Source organism: Centruroides sculpturatus, unplaced genomic scaffold (genome assembly GCF_000671375.1).
Source record: "Centruroides sculpturatus isolate CEXI.00-Female unplaced genomic scaffold, Cexi_2.0 scaffold149, whole genome shotgun sequence".
In the NCBI taxonomy this organism is placed as follows: domain Eukaryota; kingdom Metazoa; phylum Arthropoda; class Arachnida; order Scorpiones; family Buthidae; genus Centruroides; species Centruroides sculpturatus.
In genome coordinates, this window is record NW_019384406.1 from 288,533 (window position 1) to 310,939 (window position 22,407).

At 29.1% G+C, this 22,407-nt stretch overlaps 1 protein-coding gene across 4 annotated transcripts in view; it reads left to right on the forward strand.

Annotated features, from left to right (window-relative positions):
• LOC111618859 (recombining binding protein suppressor of hairless-like) overlaps nucleotides 1-22,407 on the forward strand; it is a 131,025-nt gene extending 108,618 nt beyond the window's left edge. For all 4 annotated transcript variants that reach the window (XM_023360466.1, XM_023360465.1, XM_023360463.1 and 1 more), the window contains 8 exons: nucleotides 3,434-3,608; nucleotides 3,700-3,837; nucleotides 5,595-5,707; nucleotides 5,786-5,926; nucleotides 6,009-6,164; nucleotides 7,559-7,662; nucleotides 20,697-20,778; nucleotides 20,869-22,407. In XM_023360466.1, the coding sequence (XP_023216234.1) occupies nucleotides 3,434-3,608; nucleotides 3,700-3,837; nucleotides 5,595-5,707; nucleotides 5,786-5,926; nucleotides 6,009-6,164; nucleotides 7,559-7,662; nucleotides 20,697-20,778; nucleotides 20,869-21,084 (1,125 nt within the window). In that variant the 3' untranslated portion in view covers nucleotides 21,085-22,407. The remainder of the gene's footprint in view (nucleotides 1-3,433; nucleotides 3,609-3,699; nucleotides 3,838-5,594; nucleotides 5,708-5,785; nucleotides 5,927-6,008; nucleotides 6,165-7,558; nucleotides 7,663-20,696; nucleotides 20,779-20,868) is intronic.

A 22,407-nucleotide genomic window follows, 5' to 3' on the forward strand; every position in this document is an offset into this window, starting at 1 on the left:
AACATGTGGAACCCGTATATCAAGCTTTGAAATGAAACCAATTTGTTTCAAGTAATAATAAACAGTTCAATTTGACAGATTTCATCTCTTAATGATTTCACGTGTTGTTATTCAGCAGTTTGCTTCAATCAGTACCTTTATTTTGTTTTCATTGGCTTTAACTGGCCATCCAGAACGTGGTGCATTTTCAATATTGAAATTGCCAGAACGAAATTTTGTAAACCAGTTTTGGCACTGTCGTTCTGTCAATACATCTTCTCCATACATGTCACAATTTTTTTCTTGCTTGAACAGCATTCTTACCATTTCGGTAATAAAAGAGCAAAATATGCCGAAAATGCTGCTTTTGATCTTCCATATTTGATGGGACATAAAAAATAAACAATTGCACGAAATCAAACAAAATTTTTTACGAATAAGCCTTAAAATGCTAGCTGTCAAAATATATAATGATAATATGGTTTAGAATGAAAATGGCAGAAAAAATACTGCCGCGGCTCGCTCTTCCCACTGTATCGTTCATGGTGTAGGGGTCAGCGTCTTCGCCTATTGAGTGAGGGTCTTTGGTTCAAACCTCATTGATGCAGGTTTTTTTTTGTTGGTACGTTCTCCCGGTCTGAGAACACATGGTAATTTGTTAGTATTTACATATATCTACCATGTCTCTGTAGTATATAACAGCGAGCTCTCAGGTTGAGAGTGGTTCTTGTTCTCGTACTGCAAGCTGCAATAGTTGTATGTTCTCTGGGTGAATAAATACCCTTTTGTGTTTCCAACAACTGGTTGCCGTTTGTTTCTGCGATAATACAACTAATCCATCTAGCGGTAAAAAAAAAACGAAATTACTTTTCGAACAACCCAATATTATTATATTTAATGAATTTTGGGCTATTCTAAAATACATTGATTTATAATTCCAATATTTTTCATTTATTTAAAAATTTCAAAATATGAAAGAAATTTGTAGTAATAATAGTAATATAAATTATTAATATAATTTATTTTACTTAAAGATTACAATCTTTGTTCTACTGTTGCTTTTAGTTTATTAAAAATTTTCATGGGAAAAAACGAATGCATTTTTATTTTTGTTTTACTTTTTATGGTATTAATTTTCTCTTCAAGACAGATTGAAATATCTTTGCATTTTTGTTTTTAATATAGTAAAATATACTATATACTATTATACAACATGGCATTATTAATACATTTAAAGAAACTTAAATTGCATAACGACAGTGGATGATTGGTTAGCGAACATAATTTGTTCCAAGACTTTGTTCATTATCTGATCACCCACTGTACTTGAAAACTTTTACCATTAATTATCCAAAAATTGGTTAAGGACTGCCTAATTCTAATGAGTTAACTTTCAGATAAAGTACTATATATGAAAGCTAAAGTTGATATTCCTAACTCATTTTACATACATCAAAATGAAAATTCAGATGTTCATACATTTTCAGCCAACAAACAAAAATTGCAAGTTAAATGTGCAGTGATGCTTTATGCCAGTTTTAATTTCAGTAATATCAAAAAGTCAATTTTTATTGTCTATTTTCAGTTTAATCTATGCTTTTGGTGTTTCCAAATATTGCTGTATGCATTTTAACATACTACAAAAAGTAGTTTTTGTATATTAGTAAAAGACTATAATTTTTTTTTTAACACTTTGTACAGAACTTCCATTATTAACTGCTTAACTTGTATTATGTAACTTGTGCTTAACTTTTGTAATCTTAAAAGTATATTATAACCTTACTAACCAATTATTAAGTTGAGTGTTACCTTTATTTGCATATTTTTATAAAAATTTATTAGTTATTAAACACACATAAAATCAAGATCAAATAAAAAGTTTATAACAAATTATTATGTTATTTTATGATTATGCTGATAGTGAAGGATTTTCTTTTATTTTTTATATATAATCAACACATTTTTATATGGAATAATCAGTCTACAAATTAATTTTAATAATAATAAATTTTTTTACTCTCTTTGCTCTATGAGCACTAAGAGGACATTTTTTCAGACTCATTGTGGGTTTAACCATGTCCACAATGGGATGGCTAGGAAGTAAAGATAGAGTCTGACACATCCAGAACAGGTTGTTCATCAAAAATTTCTGGAATCCTCTACAGTGACAGGCTGTTGCCTTTATTATTATATATCTTTGCTGGTTTATTAAATAAAGCTATATTGTATTATTAGTAATAAAACATAAATCATTTTTGGACCAAATGCATTAAAAAATAAATTTGAATGATGAATTTTTAAGAATAATTTAATTGTAGATAGAATAATATACATTGCAAAAATAATATATAATTTTGCAAAAAAATTTTTTTGGTCATTCACTCCAATACCAAATCTCAATGATCATAGGACAAACTAAAAAGAATGTGCTTTTTGTATAATTGGAAGTTAGTTATATTTGTGAAGTTGTCAAATTATGATTACATTAATCATGTTCTTAATTTGAAAGTCTTGCATGAAAAATTACCACTTGAATAAGTCAAAATATTTGTTGTTTTATATATAGCAAGCTCTCAGTTTAAGGAACTAATTAGGAAAAGAGATGTCTGCTATTGCTGAAATCCATTAAATAGAATGTATTTTAAAAGCCTTTATTAATAACAAACTTAAAATGTACAGGATGTATTAAAATGTTATAATGTGTATAAAAATACTTTAAAAAATCCTGTACAGTGAGTTTAAGTTACTCAATGTTGTTTTAACAAATATTAATATTTATTTATTTATTTATTTATTTGTTATGTATATTTTTTTAATATTTATTTTATAAATGTTAAAACAACATTGAGTAATCTAAACTATATATATAAAATCTATATATATACTTATTGACTAACCTTTTAATTAAATTAATTAATTAAGCATTCTTTATTTATAAATAAAAAACAGATTATAATTTTTCTTTTAGAACAAATTTTTTTTATCTGTTAAATCCATACTCTGTCAAATTTGAAGGCCTACTGTAAATAGCATTTTTCTGATTTCAGCTTTGATGATAGAAGTTTTAAAAATGTTTTATCATTTAGATAATATTTAAAACAACAAATAATCATTACTTAGTTTAATCAAAATATTTCATAATAGAATGCTTCAAAAAATGTTAGCACACATATATTATTTTAATGGAAGCAGAATGCAGAATACAGTAAACTAACAAGGTAACAAATGTTTGTTTGCAATGTTAGTTTTCACTTGTGTTGTCATTGTCAATATATATAGTCTTCTTCAGAATCTGAAAGCACATTTCTTGTGTTAAGATTTTTGAAGCACACTGTAAATAACAAAAATATTAGGTATTTGTTAGAATTCTGTCACACTATTAAAAGTTGTTTTTTTTTTTTTAAGATTACTTTAATTATCACTATTTATAAATTATAATTAATGTATTTTTCAGAATTATTGTGCTGCTAAAACATTGTACATTAGTGATTCTGATAAAAGAAAACATTTCATGCTTTCTGTAAAAATGTTTTATGGTAATGGAGAAGATATTGGTGTTTTCCATAGCAAAAGAATTAAAGTAATATCAAAACCTTCTAAAAAGAAACAGTCTTTGAAAAATGCTGATTGTGAGTGTATTTGATAACTTACTTTTCTTATTCTAATTTATTTTCAATTAAAACTTAAATACATTTTTTGACAGTTTTTAATTTTTTATAGTGTGTATTGCATCTGGCACAAAAGTAGCACTCTTTAACCGTTTAAGATCACAAACAGTTAGTACTCGTTATTTACATGTTGAAAATGGCAACTTTCATGCCAGTTCAACACAATGGGGAGCATTTACTATTCACCTTTGTGAGTATTAATTTCAAATATAAAGTTAATTATTTAATAGTAATATACAGGATGTTCTCCCTCAAACCTCCCTAATTTTGTGGATTAATTTTTGAAGAAAATGTGCATATAGCACTGTAATAGAAAGTGCATTTGAAAAAGTTAGTTACATTAAATTAATTCATGTGCCACATATTCATGATGTGATATAATCTACACTCTGTACTTGATTTCAGCCCCTGTCCAAGCTAATTGTCAGGAGTCAAATTTGTCAAAGCATCCATGATTATTGTAAGCAGAGCTAGTATCTGGTACTTTTGTATCATCCACATGATCCGTGGCATATTCTTAAAGAAAAATGTTCAGAGGGGATGATGTCAGATGATTGGACAAGCCAAGGAATGAGTCTGCCTCAACCACTCTAATGATCTGGATCACATAGCAGGGCAGCCTTTTCTCACATATACAATGAAAGTATTAAGAAGTATTAAGTATTGACCAACATTTTCTGACATACTTCATTTTTCTGTCTGCACAAATGAATTTTACACAATTTAAAACTACAGAGGTTTGAGGGGAATACCCAGTATATATCTTAATTTATAAAAATACTTAATAGCTATTTCATATTTTGTTAAATGTTTAATTCAGTGTATTAATCGTGTTATGCTAATGTATAATTTTTAATCTGAATATTCATCACACTATTTATAAATTCTCCCTGCAATTCTATTTGATTATTTCTTTCTTCATATGAAACATGGATTATTTGTTTACTTAGTCCTATTGTGAGCCAGTACCTTCAAACATCATCTTTTTTGCATTTTTTATGCAACCATATGTTAAATTGTTTCTGTTTTACATATTCTTGCTTTACATATATTTTTCTTAATTCTAATATAAGTTTTAATGATTTAAAACTAGAATCTTTTCAATACAGTTACAAATATTTTTTTTTGAATCATTAATATTTTTGAAAATATCAATTATAATCCTTTTTAATTTTATATACTGTTGACATTTTTTATTTAATTTCACTACATAAACACATTTTTAATGTCTTGGTCAAGATTTATACTATAGGAAGAATATGAATAACAAAAAGTAAGAAACTATTTTTTAAACCTATTTGTTAAGAACTGTATATATATTTTATATAAAATTTAGACAACTTTTTTATTATTTTGTTATATTCCTATCAGTTTCCTCTTTGAAGATATAATCTTAATGAAATTTAAAAGCTGTTGAACAATAAATATTTAAAGTACTACTGTTAATATTTAAAGTACCACAAAATAACAAATGTTAAAAAGTATCAGAATTTTTAGCAGTTTTTAACAGTTTTTATTTTGAAATGGAAAAGTGTGCATTTTTAAAAATCATTATTGCAATAATAACGAAGACATGAACATTTCAACATTTTCTAAAAGCAAGTGACAATGTTTTGAATCTATCAGTTTTCACACCTTTGAGAATAACTGAATATTTAGTAAAGTTTTTATACAATTAGTTTCTTAAAATGAATGAGACTTTTCTCTATGCCATTCCTTTCCTAATCTTATATTAAATTACTTTATCTAACTATAAATATGTATTTAAGTTGCATATTTTTTAGACTACTATTTCCATTTAAAAAAAATTTTATATGGTATTCAGTCAACAAAAATTTCATGGATTGTAGCAGTAGATATTTCTGTCACTTAATTTTCAAAGTTAGTCTAGACATTTTAATCCATAATATAATTGAAGGTAATTTAAATGTTGTTTAAAATTTTCAGTGGATGATAATGAATCAGAATCAGAAGAATTCACAGTACGAGATGGCTATATTCACTATGGTTCAACTGTAAAACTTGTATGTTCAGTTACAGGAATGGCATTGCCTCGTTTGGTATGAACTTTAATTTTTTAACTCTTAAAGCACTGTACTGAATTCTGTTTTTTGAAATATGTTTGTTTATAATAATAGATTATTAGAAAAGTAGACAAGCAAACTGCTCTCCTAGATGCAGATGATCCTGTGTCACAACTTCATAAATGTGCTTTTTATATGAAAGATACTGAAAGAATGTATCTATGTCTATCTCAGGAAAGAATAATACAGTTCCATGTATGTATTTACTTTATATTAATATTTTATTATACAAATTTTAATGTAATGATATATGCTTATAATTACACATTCTATTAAGGCTACTCCTTGTCCAAAAGAATTAAACAAAGAAATGATTAATGATGGTGCTTCTTGGACCATTATTAGTACTGATAAAGCTGAATATACTTTTTATGAAGGAATGGGTGCTGTTAAGACTCCTGTGACGCCTGTACCAGTGGTTCATAGTCTACATGTAAGTAAATATAAAATTATATAAAAAGTAATCTGTGTAAAATATAAAAAAAAAACAAGCTATGCATTTGATGGTGTATGAACAGGAAAATAAATGGAAAAAGCATGAAGAGCATGATGACAATATTTGTAGAAGATTCACCCAAAATGCAGAGCTGTTTTTGAAAAATAAATTATTGTTTTTTCTTCTGTTTTGAGTATTCTTGGTGTAAGTTCTTTGTCTCTGATAAAAGGCAGATAAGAGGAAAAACAAAATCAACACTTTTTGATTTTTAGTTTTATTGTTTTTTTAAAGCTTGTTTTTAAGCTAAAACCAATAAATATGTAAATTGCAGTATGGGAATGCTAATGCCAATCATATACTTGTAAAATTTATAGGTTGATTAAAAAATTAGGATGCATTGGTACATAGATTATTAGATATTGTCCAAACTTCAAGATTTGTGTTTGTTGTTTTCACTTTTTAATATTTTGTATCAAAATTAAATATTTATAATATTGACAAACACAAAGTTGTAATTGTGTTAATTTTTATGTAGTTTCTATTTCATAAAGTAGAAGTGATTTTTTTTTTATTTCATTATTAATTAAATTTATAATTTGTATGTTTCTAAATATGAGAAAATAATAATAAAATGGTGTAAGGATATTGCATTATAATAGTGAAACATTTATATGAGATATATATGTAGTTAAGCATAGTCATAACTTGAATTAAACATACCAATTTATTTTATATATAATGTAGTGAAATTAATATTAAATGCATGATGGCTGTGTTATCCCCTAAATGCATAGTATGAAGTTAAATATTACCTGAACATTATGAATTCCATAGCTCCTGTTTGTAAATCTGTAAAATAATTTTTTCTGGGAAGTAAATGTATACAGTATTTGAAAAAATATATATTCTAAAAACTTTCAACAAACACTTTCTTAAATTTTTAATTTTACAATGATATACATATATAAATTTTAACTTGTTTCTTCAGTAAAATAAATATTAGTGTCATTTAAAATTGAATTTATATCCAGTATAGTTAAATACTGGATATAAATTCAGTTATTACAAAAAAAAATTAATAACTTAAGTTGTAGATCTTGAAAGAAAATAATCTTGACACTTTTATTGGATTATTTATTTTTTTAATGTTTTTCAATAAAAAAATTATAATTTTCTTTTTAAATTTGATCCCAAAAATATTTAAATAAATTTTGTTAGAAATTTTAAATTTTTATCCAGTTTTTAATTTAATCTCCTACTAAATATTTTGTTTTTCTAACAATAATTAGTAAATTTTTATATTTCTAGTGTTTTACCATACTTTATGTACAGTTCAAGAAGAAAATGACAAAAATTATATTAAATAAATATTTTTTTTCTTTACTGAACAGCTAAATGGTGGTGGTGATGTGGCTATGTTAGAATTAGCTGGAGAAAATTTCACTCCGAATCTTAAAGTTTGGTTTGGAGATGTTGAGGCAGAAACTATGTACAGGTTAGTTGATTATTGAATATATTGTGAAAGGAATTTACTATTGGATATACAATTTCTAATTACAATGAATTGAATATTTAATTAAAACTTAATAGTTGACAGTAAAGACACTACTTTGTAAAATATAGTGTTTTTTTGGTGTGTTATATATAGTAAGTAATATGATACTTCACCACTGATACAAATGTAAAAGAATTGTAGTATCATCACACTTTGTTTTATAAAGAATATAAAACAAAGTGTGATGATAGAATATATAGAAGACCAAACAAAAATAGGAACATGAAATTCCTCATTTGTAGGTCAAAAAATTTTTGAATTTAGAGATATTTTATATTTTTTAAAGGAAAAGATATTGGATAAAATGAATGAATGACAGCAAAATTGTTTATTTATAAATAGTACACTTAAAATGTTTGTGTACTATTTATAAATAAACAATTTTGCTGTGAAATTTTTGAGTGATCAGATCAGTGACAGTTCACTCATTGAGGAATTTTGAAATGTATCAGTAGCTAGTTTCACTCATGCATGTGTGATGCATGATACTTTTAAAATATTTAGTCAAGTGATATTTTATTACCTCTTGAATTTTACAACAAAACTTCCTACCTGTCCATAGTTCTCAAACTATGGATGGGTATATTAATATGATAATAGGCTTGGTATTTTAAAGAACATACATGGAAAAGATCTAATGGAAGAAAGTGAAATAAAGAGAAGATGGAAAGAATATACAGAACAGCTTTATAAAGCAGATAATAATATAGAAGAAATAATTGAAGGAAGACATTTTACTTTGGAACCATCAATTTTGAAGGAAGAAGTGGAATGGGCAATCAACCAAATTTCAATTGGGAAAGCAGCAGGAACTGACGGAATTCCAGTGGAACTGCTCAAAGCAGCTGGAGAGGAAGGAATTAGAATACTAACAAAGCTATGCCAACAAATATGGGAAAAGAAGGTTTGGCCAAAGGAGTGGAAGCAATCCATTTTTATACCAATCCCAAAAAATGGCAATGCAAGAGAATGTTCCAACTATAGAACAATCGCACTAATTCCCCATGCAAGTAAGATTCTGTTAAAAATAATACAGAAGAGAATTGAGCCATATTTAGAAAGAGAATTGCCACTGGAACAGGCTGGATTTAGAAAGGGAAGAGGAACTCGCGATCAAATTAGCAACATCAGATGGATTCTAGAAAAGGCAAAAGAGTACCAGAAGGACGCCTTCTTTTGTTTTATAGACTATAGTAAAGCCTTCGATTGTGTGGATCACTCCAAGTTATGGAAAGTACTCAGGAGCATGGGAATTCCTGAACACCTTATATCTTTATTGATGAGTCTTTACAATGAACAAGAAGCAAAAGTAAGAACTCTATACGGAGAAACTGAATGCTTTAAAATTGAGAAAGGGGTGCGACAAGGCTGCATTTTGTCTCCATATCTGTTTAACTTATATACTGAATATATCATGAGAATGGTTACTACAAATGAAGAGTCCATTGGTATCAAGATTGGAGGCGAAACTATTAATAATATAAGATATGCAGATGATACCACCCTTTTGACAGAAAGCAAAGCAGATTTAGAAAAACTTATCATAAGGGTAAAAGAAGAAAGTGCTAAATTTGGTTTGAAGCTAAATGTAAAGAAAACTAAAGTAATGTCAACTAAAGAGTTAAAAGATTTCATTGTGGATGGTGAAAGAATTGAAGTGGTAGAAAGTTACATACTTTTGGGCTCAAAGATAGAAAGGAATGGAAGTTGTGAAGGAGAAATCAGGAGGAGAATTAATCTTGGCAGAACAGCCATGGCAAATCTCACCAAGATAATGAAAGATAAAGACATTTCCATTCATACTAAGAAAAGAATTGTAGAAGCAATGGTTTTCCCTGTAACATTATATGGCTGTGAAAGCTGGACTCTAAGGAAAAAGGAAAGAAAAATGATAGATGCATTCGAATTATGGGTATGGAGAAGATTACTTAGAGTTCCATGGACAGAAAAGAAAACAAATATCTCAATTTTAGAAAAAATTAAGCCAAGCTTCTCCTTAGAGTCAAGAATCTTAAAACAAAAATTGACCTACTTTGGACATGTGATGCGTAAAGAAGTTTCCCTAGAGAAGACTATTATGCTGGGAAAAGTGGAAGGTAGAAGGAAGAGGGGAAGGCAACGGATAAGATGGATAGAAGAAATAGAAAAAGTCACAGAAATGAAGCTGGATGAGCTACGAGAGACAACAAGGGAAAGATCAAGATGGAGAAGACATGTCCATGAAGTCACCAGGAGTCGACGACGACTCGATGGAACTTAACAACAAATATTAATATGAATTAATACAATGCAATGGTGTAGTATCTTGATTATTTATTTATTAAATTTTTTAAATAATTATTTATTTAGTTGATCTCATAAGAAGAAATAACATATTAGGATATACTTTAATTTTAGATCTATTAAAACATTTAAAACTATCTAATATGCTGTATGTGAGTTAATCTCAGGATTTTAGTTTACATCTACTTCTGCTGTGTAAGTTGACTCCCAAGCACAAAGTAGTTATTGATGGGTTAGAACTGAAATATAAATACAAAGTTTGCTTAGCAATGATAGAATAAGGCCCTCTCACTTCAAAACAGAGAATTCAACAAGCTTTTGTATGATTATCTGGAGCACTAAAACGTATCCTCTGTAAAGCTGTAGGTTCCACTTTTGCATTTTATTTGAAAAAATTGCAACATTAGATCACAATGATAGATTGCTTTTGGACCCAGAAAATTGTAGATATTGAAATGACAAGTAATTTTTTGGTTGTATGTGGTGCATTCAAGTTATAACACCTCCAATTTTTTTTCTCACAAACTAATCACATGAAAACTGTGAAACTTGTGTCACTTCTTGATGTAATCTCCCTGCAGCCGTACACATTTTTCACAATGTTGATGCCATGATTTCATGGCCACTGCGAACGCTTCTTTAGGAGTCTGGTTTAACCACTGGAAAATCGCTGATGCAATAGCAGCACAGCTAGTGAATGTGTGACCATGGAAAGTGTCTTTCATTGTTGGAAACAGCCGAAAGTTGCTAGGAACCAGGTCAGGTGAGTAGGGAGCATGAGAAATCACTTCAAAGTTGTTGTTGTAAAGAAACTGCAGTGTCACGTTCACCCAATGTGCTGGTCTTTTCAGGTCTTTATGCAGGATTGTGTGCACAGATCCCATGGAAATGCCAACTTTGGAGGCGATGTGTTCCACACTCATTCAGCGATCCTCCAAAATAACTTTCTCCACTCACTTGATCATGTTGTTAGACCAGCTGGTGAGAGGCTGAGATTTCCTTGGTTTGTTGTCACATGATGTTCTGCCTTCTTTGAACTGTCACACTCATGAACACACATTAGACACATCCATGACACCATCACCACATGTCTCACTCAACTGGCAATGAATTTCAATCAGTGTCACACCACTCAAATAGAGAAAACAAATGATTACACGCTGTTCTTGTAATGAAAACATCACCATTTTAAGTATCAAAAACAGTCTTCACTCTTGCTGCTGCCGCTAGTGTTCTGTGTACCTTATAGTGCTGCCATCTCTGTCATGCATTCACAAGTGCACGCGTATTTTAAAACAAACCCATGTTTATATCTGTTTCCAGTCCTAAGAAAAAAAATTGGAGGGGTTATAACTTGAATGCACCTCGTAATATAAATATATTATATATTACATCCAAAAACTGACAGTTTTTGAGGAAATTAGCTTTTTTTTTTTTTTTTTTTTTTTTTTAATTNCTGTTCTTGTAATGAAAACATCACCATTTTAAGTATCAAAAACAGTCTTCACTCTTGCTGCTGCCGCTAGTGTTCTGTGTACCTTATAGTGCTGCCATCTCTGTCATGCATTCACAAGTGCACGCGTATTTTAAAACAAACCCATGTTTATATCTGTTTCCAGTCCTAAGAAAAAAAATTGGAGGGGTTATAACTTGAATGCACCTCGTAATATAAATATATTATATATTACATCCAAAAACTGACAGTTTTTGAGGAAATTAGCTTTTTTTTTTTTTTTTCTTTCTTTAATTCTAAACTTGAAATTCCTCAAGTGTTTGATAGTCAGCAAGTGGTAGTTGTAATCAAGTTGATCACTCATTCACAGATTCTATACTTGTGTCAACCCCACTGGAATTTTTTGTTTTCTTTATAGTGAGAAATAAAAAAAAATAACCAAATTAGCTTGAAATCATCATAGTTTATTTTATTGTTATTTTCAACCAAATAATTTACTTACAAACAAGGGGTTAATTTTGAAGGTAGTGAATAATATATATATATATATAATTAGTAATGAGAATTATATATATAATTCTCATTACTCATTCACAATGTTCTCTGGCAAAATTTTACGTATATTGTGGGTGGTAGTTGTCATAAAAGCATGCATTTTTTTTCTACAACATGTGCACCAAATAAACATAGGAATCTTGCCACAACCACACTTAATGATGTGTGTTTTAATTGTAAAGAAAAGAGTTTTTTTTTCTGTTTTTAATTGTGAGGGGTATCGGGCACGTAACAATATATCATTAAAGTACCTGTAATTGATTATATACCAGTGCATGAATTTTTAGAGGATGTGCCCAGTGTAGCGCTCTCAATTTCCTTGGAGTAACATCAGATTGTTTTGGAGTTGCTATAAAATTTTTCAACTGCCTAAAAAAATAAACATCTTGTGGTTGACACAGTAGTGTACACTTGGAAAGTATGACTTTGAGTCCAATTAGGACTATAATTTGGGTCCAAGAAAGTAGTTGTACCTATTCATATCTGCCCATTTCATGAATCATGTACAACACAAAACTTTTACAGTGGTACCTTGATACTTGAACTGTTTTAAACTCAGAAAATTTGATATTTCAAACACATGTTCAGGAAAAAATTGCTCTATACTTGACCGAACAAACATGACCTGCTATAACAAATTTTTGGTTTAGAACAAATATTTTTACTTTAACTTTAATTTCGTCATTTATAAAAAAACTTTTCTATTATAAAAATGAGTAACTAATTTAAAAATGAAATGAAACCTTAGAGTTGTCTATCTTTGTTCGACAAAATTATACTCAATTCATTTTGTTTTTTTCACTTAATTTATGTGGAACCCAATCATCATGTTTTGCAACTGTGTGTGTCTGTAGCACATTAAGATTTATTGCAAGTTCACAAATTCTTGTGTGTTGATTTTTAATTTATTCCTGCAATGTTTCTTCATCAACAGCTTTTGCGCTTTTATTGTGAATTGTTGCATTTCAGTTCGGAATTTCCAGAATAGAATTTTTAAAATCACATTTGAGTGTTCAAAGTTTAGGAGCATCTTCCTCATACACATTATGAACTTTTTACAGTTTGTATGAGATTATATATCCTTTCAGAAACTCAAAGAATAATAAGCTGGATATGCATTTCATCTGCAGATATTATGACTTAATGTTTTGTTTGAACAAAAATTAAGTAAAAAGTTCAAAATAAGCTTCTAAACCTGTGATTTTCAACTGGTGTGCCGTGAGAGGATCATAGGTATACCACGAAAGTTTTTGAAGGTTGTTAAATAAATTATTTTTGAAAGGAGCCCAAAGAACACTAAGTGTACATGTCAAAATTAAAACCTTTTAAAATTGATTATATGAGTGTTTCATTGTTATAATAAATAAACATATGCATAATGTAGTAAAAAATATATATTCATAAACAAAATTGTATGTGCATAACACTGGGTTATTTCATTTAAATCAAAAATATAGTTATAATTGTCCATATTTAGTTTAATTTATTTTAAACTAATATGGACAATAAACTTAGAAATAGCTTAAACTTAGAAATAGCGGGACATTGGGCAGGTTTCTAAAAGTAATTATCATTCCAGTTTTAAATGCAAGTTAAGACTTAATGTTAATTTGCATTTAAAATGAAAATGAAATGTAAATGAAAATTATTAATTTAAATAACTATTGTTGTAACCTGCAGCTGTTTTAAGGAACAACAATATGGTTTTATTTAATTCACAAAAAATATAGACCAAAAAAAAATTAGATTAAGTGGCAAGTAATATAACAATAGAATGTTTACAAACAACTTTAAATCAGAGATTTTTTCATGGGAATTTAATTATAGGTTTAAAATGTGCCATGAGATAAAAAAGGTTGAAAAACACTGTTCTAAACAAAGAATACCATTTCACATTAACAATATGTTAAATTTTACAGCTGTTATAATTAAATCACACATCTATGTTAAGTAACAACAGCTATTAAAAATAAACAAAAAGTTTGTTCAACTCAATAAAATTAATAGGTATATTTTGTCACTGTATTAGGTATAGGTATTTTTGGTTTTTTATGATTGTGCTTCAAGGCTCGTAAACTTATTGTTAAATTTGTGTTAAATTCTAGTTAAAATGATTTTTATAAGTGTATTTTTGTGGGTCTGGAATGGATTAATTTAATTTACATTATTCCTTATGGGAAAAATTTGTTCAGTTATCAAACAGACTTCTGGAACAGATTAAGTTTGAGTACCAAGGTACCACTGTACTTACAAACAAGGAGTGTAATTTTGTAGTTGGCTGAAAATCATCATAGTTTATAGTGAGAAATAAAAAGTTAAATTAAAACCAAACTAAAAAAAGAAAACAAAAACTTCTGATGAGCACAAACACATGAATATAATCTGTTGGCAAGTGATCTATCTTCGTCAATTACAACTGCCATTTGTCAACTATCAAACATCTGAAGTATTTCAAGTTTTTAGCTGAAATAAAGAAACATAGTTTTAATGAAAACTATCAATTTTTGGACATACTAAACTTATATGAAATTTTAGTATATATTGAAATAAGAAGTAATTTCCTGCCTGGGTCCAAAAGCAATCCATTGTTGTGACCTAAACTTGTAATTTTCTCAAATAAAATGAAAAAGTAGAATCTATGGTTTTACATGGGATATTTTTTAGGGTCCCAGAATAACCATGCAAAAGTGCATTGAAATCTTTAATACAGTAGGCCCCCCTATAACACGGTAGATACGTTCTGGTTTTTATGAATCCATTTTCTACGAGTCCAGCCAATCACAGCTCGGCACATATGCAGTTTACGGACTACTGCTGTTTGAAAGTTTTCTTCCATAAAATTAATCGATTCTAGACTAATTTGACTCAACATTTCCAAAATATGTATAATTTTTTGGGAATAATCCATGTAAACTATGCTATAAACAAAAAATTGTAGGATTACTTACCGAATGTGCACCGTTCGACTACACCATTGCTTAAGCTTGTTTTCGTCGTAGAGCTTGTCATCGAATAGCGCTCACGTGCTTCCTGATAAATGTTTTTTTTTTTTGCGAAAAATTCGCTGAACTTTGGAGACATCATTCATATAAATATAATTTTTATGGACGTTAAATAATAAATGGTTTTTAGTAGGTCCGCTGCTCGTTTAATCGCTTTAGTTTCCACCAATTTTTAATATTAATGTAATTAAACATAAAAAAATACTTAAAACTGAAAAAAACAAAAGAAATGCGTTAATTTTGAAGAAAAAGCTCCAAACTTTATTTTCCATTGTCTGGTCTTTCTGCGATGAGTCATTGTGTTTACAGCTGGATGACCTTGAGAACAGCTAGTGTTGGATTTCCCAGGACATTCTCAGAAGTCTCGGGAGGAGAAGGGTTTATAGTAGGGTGAATACTAGCTGACCATATATTTTTAAATATTTTTAAAAAATTCAAATTTTTATTGCAATTTCCGACCCTCTGACTTAATTAAACGTATATATAATAAAATATATTAATTAAAAAAATTATTGGAGGTTGTTTTTGATATCAGAAAGTAGCTTTAAATAACTTTACCGAAGGAAAATCCGTGCACTAGAACTTTAGAATGATGAATGAAATTTGATATCAAACTCCCATTAAAAAACAATTAATTGTTAATCATGCATCATTAAAAGTAGATTAAAATCGTGATAAAATTTTTTCGCGTGGGTAAAATTTTTTGAAAAAATTTGGAGACCTGAAAAACATCCAAAAACTGAAGAAAAAAATTTTTAGGGGTGAAAGGACCAAGTTTTCTGTAACGCTATGTAACCTGCCCGAGTTAACTGGGGCGAGGAACTAAAGGGGATAATTATAAACTTAACGGTTTGTACAATATCTGCTATTGGTCTAGGTTTGATTAATCCTGTCGTGACATGAGTCGACGATGACGTTTTACCAAATTATATGAGTTTTTTAGCATGTTTGTACGAATACTGTTGCAATTTTTTTGCCATGATATAGGAATCCGAACTATAGGAACCCGTGTTATAGGGAGTCAACTGTATACTTATAAGAGGATACTCAGATGTAATCTCATTCTAAACATTTTTTGAGTTAACAGTAGAAACAGTGCTTGTTTTTTTTTTGGAAGTAGCAAAAACTTTCTTTGTTAGATTTGTTTGAATCTCTCAAATTTCCTGAAATCTTTTCCTTTCAACTGCACTTTCTCCAAAAAAATTCCAGGACAACAAAATCTGGTGAAGAGGATGACTGTTATACCTGTGTGATGCAAGAGACTGTGTGCATTCTCATGATGTATTTTCCACTTGTCACTCTGATATAATGTCAGTGTTTTGTGATGAATGGCATCTCTCAAATGTGGAAAAAATTGGTCACTTCAGGAGGTCTTCAGGCAACAAGAAATAATGTGGTGTAGTAAAAAATATATATTCATAAACAAAATTGTGTGTACATAANGGTCTTCAGGCAACAAGAAATAATGTGGTGCAATGAAACTTACAAAAAGGGATGCAGAACATTTTCATAACCCAAAATTTCCCCAAAAATTATTCCACAAAATATTTTTGAACCAATTAATAATTATTATTACATAGTTTGGAAAATTCAAATTAAATTATACATATACAGTAATACCCCAAACTTACACGATAGGTGGGACCGAGCGGTAACCGCGTAAGTCTAATTCGCGTAAGTCGGGGTATAATTTTGCATATAAATACATACAAATAATTTTTAATTGGGGCCAGAGACTAAAGAAAACAATAATTTAGAAAAAAATGTTTAATAAAATCTTAGATGATAATATATACATATAACAAATTAGGCCTATATTATTTTACAATTTTTTACATTTACTTGATTATCACATCATAATTTTAACATTGTTTCCATCTCAGCGATAATACCGTGACATTTACGGATGATGCTTGAATTTAAAAATTGAGCATTTTTCACATTTTCAAGAATTTTTTCTTTGCCTTTTATAATTGTTCTGACCGTCAATTCCGGTAGATCAAACATCTTTGCGAATTCACAAATTTTCATTTTTGTATCGAAGTCTTTAATGATGGGTACGTTTGTAAACTCAAACGAGTTAAACGCGTTAGTAACGAATAACGATGACATCATTCTTGTTTAACTCGTTCGACTTTACGAATGTACCCAATGTTAACTTTACATTCCAAAGATAAAGTTTTTCTTTTCTTGTTTGATGCAGAAGAACTAGTTCTACTTCGTTTGGATGACATAGTCAAGTCTCTGTAGATATAACAAACACAGAAATAAATCACACAAAATAAATTGTAGCTATGTGTCGATTCCGCGCGATACATCCAAACATGTAAGCTGAACAATAGTGTGGAGGGAGTAAGTAATCAAGGGTTGCGTGGCTCTCAAACAAAAGATGAATCAACGAGATTTGAAAATCGCGTAACTCCGGGTTCGCGTAAGTTGAGGTATTACTGTAATTAAATAGGCCTACCATACAATTTGCCATGCAACACTAAACTCATAAGTTAACATAAAAAATTTCAGATTGAAAGAATATTTTAATTTAAACACATGTTGGCATCATCATAGAATAGCATATACAATTATAAACTTGATGCAATATGTTGATTAATAGAAATAAAATTGAAGACAGTGCCATGAATAATTATTTTTTTTTATCATAGACAGAAATTAATGACTTTTTGACATCAAAAATGCAAAATTTATTTATGAGAAGTCATCCTCATAAATAAATTTTTGAGCCTTATAAAAATTCATTCTTACGAATTTTTATAAGGCTCAAAAATTCCAGTTAAGGATGAATCTCAAATAATGAACACCTAAAATATGTTAAAAAGGAAAATTTCAGATTTGGAAAGAAAATTTTTATATTGAAATTAGTTTCCCACCTTGGACGTTTTGTCTAACTTCTAAAACACTCCTTTAATTAAAATAATTTAACTTAAATAAAGTTAATAGTTTAAAAAGTTAATAGTAAAAATTACATACATTTACAATCTAATAATTTCATTTAAAACATTATAATTTTTTGAAATTACTCGAAATTTTAAAACAATGCAAGCTAGGTCTGAGCCCTGGTAATTAATACAGTCAAACCTTGGGTTAAGCTCCTGTTTACAAACAAAATTTTGAACACCATATTTGTTCCAGTTGCCATATGATAACTTGGTTTCCAAACAAGCTACTCAGTAAAGCTGGCCACTGATGATCAACTTTCTATGTTCAAGATAGTTAGTGGCCTAACCAATCAATGCCAGGACTACTGATTTAGAAGTTAGTGGTGCCACAATTGCTCTACGTCATGATACTAATCATAATTGACATTGCTTTTTAAAATGCTTTGCAATGTGCATGCAGGAAAGATACTATTTCCATTTTTTGGTATGTGTCACAGTTTAATTTAAATCAAATTAATTAATAAAAACAGTGTTAATTGACATTCACATAATATAAATGGCATTTAAGAATTTGGTTAGATTTGTTTATATTTCATGCAAGTGGTCAGAGTTGAGTCTCTATAGCACTTCTTTGTAAAGTGTTTTGGTTTTGGTTATGGTTAGCAGTGATGGAACATATTGCTTTATAGAACAGATATAGATATAGACAATATTATATTGCATTTGTAGGCATTTTTATGGATGAAACAACTAAAAAGGGTTTTAAAAAAAGTTTTGTTTTGTGAGTCAGAAATGGATTAATCCATTAATGTTTCTTATGGGAAATTGTTTTGATTTAAGAACAAATTGGTTTCCAAACAATTTTTAGGAACAAATTAAGTTCATAAACCAAGGTTTGACTGTACTGGCTTCCTTAAGCACTTAGCTCATCAATAGCTGAGTGAATAAAACACTGATAGTTGTTCACAGGTTTGCATTTCATCATCAGAGTGGCCACATGGAGTTTTCCAGGTTTTATTCATGTATCTAATACCTAAGTAGGGTCAGTTTCCTGTAGAAAGTCTTCTTGGGAGGCATTCCTCTTTGACTGATTGATGGATTTTTCCCATCATTCTAAGATACTGAACTGCTTTCCTTATCTGATATTAATGAAAGCATCATCTGAAAACATTTTATAAAATGTTTTATTTTTAATTTTAATAATTCAGCAATTATAAAAATATGTAACTGTTAATTAGAAAAAATAAATAATTAAAAAGTTTAAGAAGCAATAGTGTATGCACATGGTAATGCAAATGCTGTTTTACTTTGTCAATGTGCCATACTACACAGATGTATGGCACACAGGAACTTTATACAAAGTTGGTCAGGAAAAGTCATGGAATTTAAAACAAAAATTTGAGTAGGAACCTTGTAGATATCCTAATTTGTTTGTTGCACTTGCATAGCATTGTTATAGACCAGCGATTCCCAACTCAGGGTACGCAATAGGTTGTTTAGGGGTACAGAAAGAAGTTATTATGGCAGAAAAATAATATATTATGTATCATAAATTAATAGTATTAAAAAATTATTAGGTAAAAAATGTTCCTTGCAATAATCACGAACTTTAATATACATTTCAAAATCAAAAATAGAAATAAAAACTTATGCTACTGATTGTAGAATGCAACAATTGCAACATTTATTGATCTGTTGATCAATAAATGTTGCGCAGTCAGTCAATGGTAGTGGGGATACCATTATGCATGATTAGTGACTTTTGATGGTGGAGTATGTTATTGTTATTATTATTATCTCTCAACAATATCCCCATGTGTTGTTTGAAAAAAGTATTTTTTTTTTGTTAGCAAGAAAAAGGACAAAGCTAGTTTCTCCAGATTTTCTCTACAAGCAGTAACTTTTTTTCATTATTTATTCAGTATTTTTATTAATTTTTTATCGACAAGACTATGTCTTGTTTATAATATTGTACTGCCTGCTGTGTTATCAGCTTAGAGGTAAGATGGAGTACATGTCAGAAGTTGCAATTTGGCACAGAGTATTAGGTGCCCAAATCATGCACGCATAAAAAAAAAAAACAGACTTGTAGGTTTAGGTTTGATTCGGTTCCCTGAGTAGGTACTCAGGGGACCGAATCAAAATAAAATTCAAAGTGGCGACACTCTACAAACAGGCAGTGCGAGATTTGCGCATGCGTTGCTAGCTGGGAAGTTGGAAATGTCACGAGGGGGTATGCTAATGAAAAAAAGGTTGGGAACTGCTGTTATAGACAAACAATGAGCTAGAGACATGTGACTCATTCATGATAGGTTCTAAGGTAATCCCATGCCTAGTCACTTCTGGACTTTAGATACTTTTTGATCACACCTATATCCTGACTGTCAGCATATTTTATTTGCAAAGGCATATAGAATTTCTTTGCATAATCTCAGATGTTGGAAACAGCATGTGGTGCAGTTTGATGAAAATATTTGTGACAGTCTATTGGCGAACAGCTATTCCACTTGTTACTAGTCTGTAGTAAAGATTTGCCTTTAACCATGTAAGCTGATTTCTAGTTTTGGAGAGATTTTTGTTATCAAGCTTAAAAAATCAACTTATACATCAAGTGTAGTATTTATTTTCATAATTTATATTGCTATGTCAGCCTGTTTTCTGCAAGTATTTATAAATAAGTTTTCATTTACAATTCTTAATGATTTATTATATACATTAATATGTTTTTTTAATTTTAAAAAAATATAATTATTTCACAGTAATAGTAATGCAATGATTATTCTATAGATGTCAAGAAGGGATGTTGTGTGTTGTGCCAGACATATCAGCATTTCGTGAAGGTTGGCAGTGGGTACGACAGCCTACACAGGTATGTTTCAAATGTAATTAGTAAAAAAAATATAAAGTAATATTTTTTATAAAATAATTTTTATTTCTTACTTAATCAAATTTTGTATAGGTACCTGTTTCACTTGTGCGAAGTGATGGCATTATTTATGCAACTGGACTTACTTTTACATATACTCCTGAACCTGGACCAAGACCACATTGTCCAGGAGTGGAAGAAATCTTACGACCTGCAGGATTGCACCAAGTAGATGAAAATCAGTCTCGGGTTACGCCTAATACAGTACCAGTAGCACCCCCACATGGTTATCCTGAAGCCCATATGTGATATGTTACAACAAATTCACTTTGACAATGTATTGCTTGTATATAGAAGAAAGAAATGCCTTTTATATTGCTGAAACTTTTGGAAAATGGGCACTTTAATGAAAAGACTGTGTTGTTACAGGAGTGCATAATATTTGACACTGTATAAATGCACTTTATTTGTTGCATTAAATGATCCATTCCTTTTTTGCACATTGAGTGTAATTGTATACATTATTATTTGGATGATATGCCTAAAAAGAGACTGCTTGATTTTAGGCAAAGTGTTTTGAATGGTTCTCTTTGTTCCTCTGCTGGTGTTAAATTTGAAATTTATTATGGACAATAATTCAGTGGTCAGCAACTGGTGATAATACATCAAACATAATGATGGGCCAGCCTTAAAATGACTTAAAATTGGCAATGATATTAGTGATTTTGATAAATTCACATATTGCAGATTGCAAGACAATGTAAAATAGTGATAACAATGTAACAAAAAAAAGAAGAAACTAATTGATATAAAATAATGCTTGTATATCAATTTATTTGGAATGTTGCAATTTTATGAAGCAAATTATTTCTATATTTATCTTTGTTTGAAAATTTTCCCTTTACAAGATCATCAAAATATGTCCACTTCCTTTTTTATCAATATAAAATTAATGTAGGTAATATCAGGTGTTTTAAACAAAGTGTAATATTCACATAAACATACACATCACGTGTAAGAATTGGATTATTTTATTTGGTTCTAGCAAGTTTAAAAATCAAAGATCATTTCTAAATATGATATATAATACATGATGGCTCAAAAAAATAACTTTTAAAATACCTATCAAAACTTGACAAAATTATATTTTTCCCATATATATAAAATATATATATCTAGGGAAATCAAACAAAGACACAAACAAATTTTTATACAAATTTGTCAATATAACATTGATTAATTGACTGATAGAAGATAAGAACAAATAGTATTAAGTTTGTTGAATTATTACATATTTTATTTTTCTTTTGTTGTAATTTCAACTTAATTGATATTATAAATAGGAAATCAAAGATTATTGGACACATGAGTTAATTAAAAATATATATATATGTTTTTGATTCACCATCAGTATACCGTATTTACTCGCATATAAGATGAAGATTTTATTAATTTATCACAGCTTCAAATTGCTAGGTTGTCCTACATGTGTGAACGAAAGATTCTTTGCATTCTTGCAAATAATTTTTGTGAATCGTGTATTTGCATTTTTTACCAGATGCTTACCCTCTTGTATTTAAAAACATAAGTATTTTATCTGGATCATTTGAATTGTTCTTGTATATTGTCAGG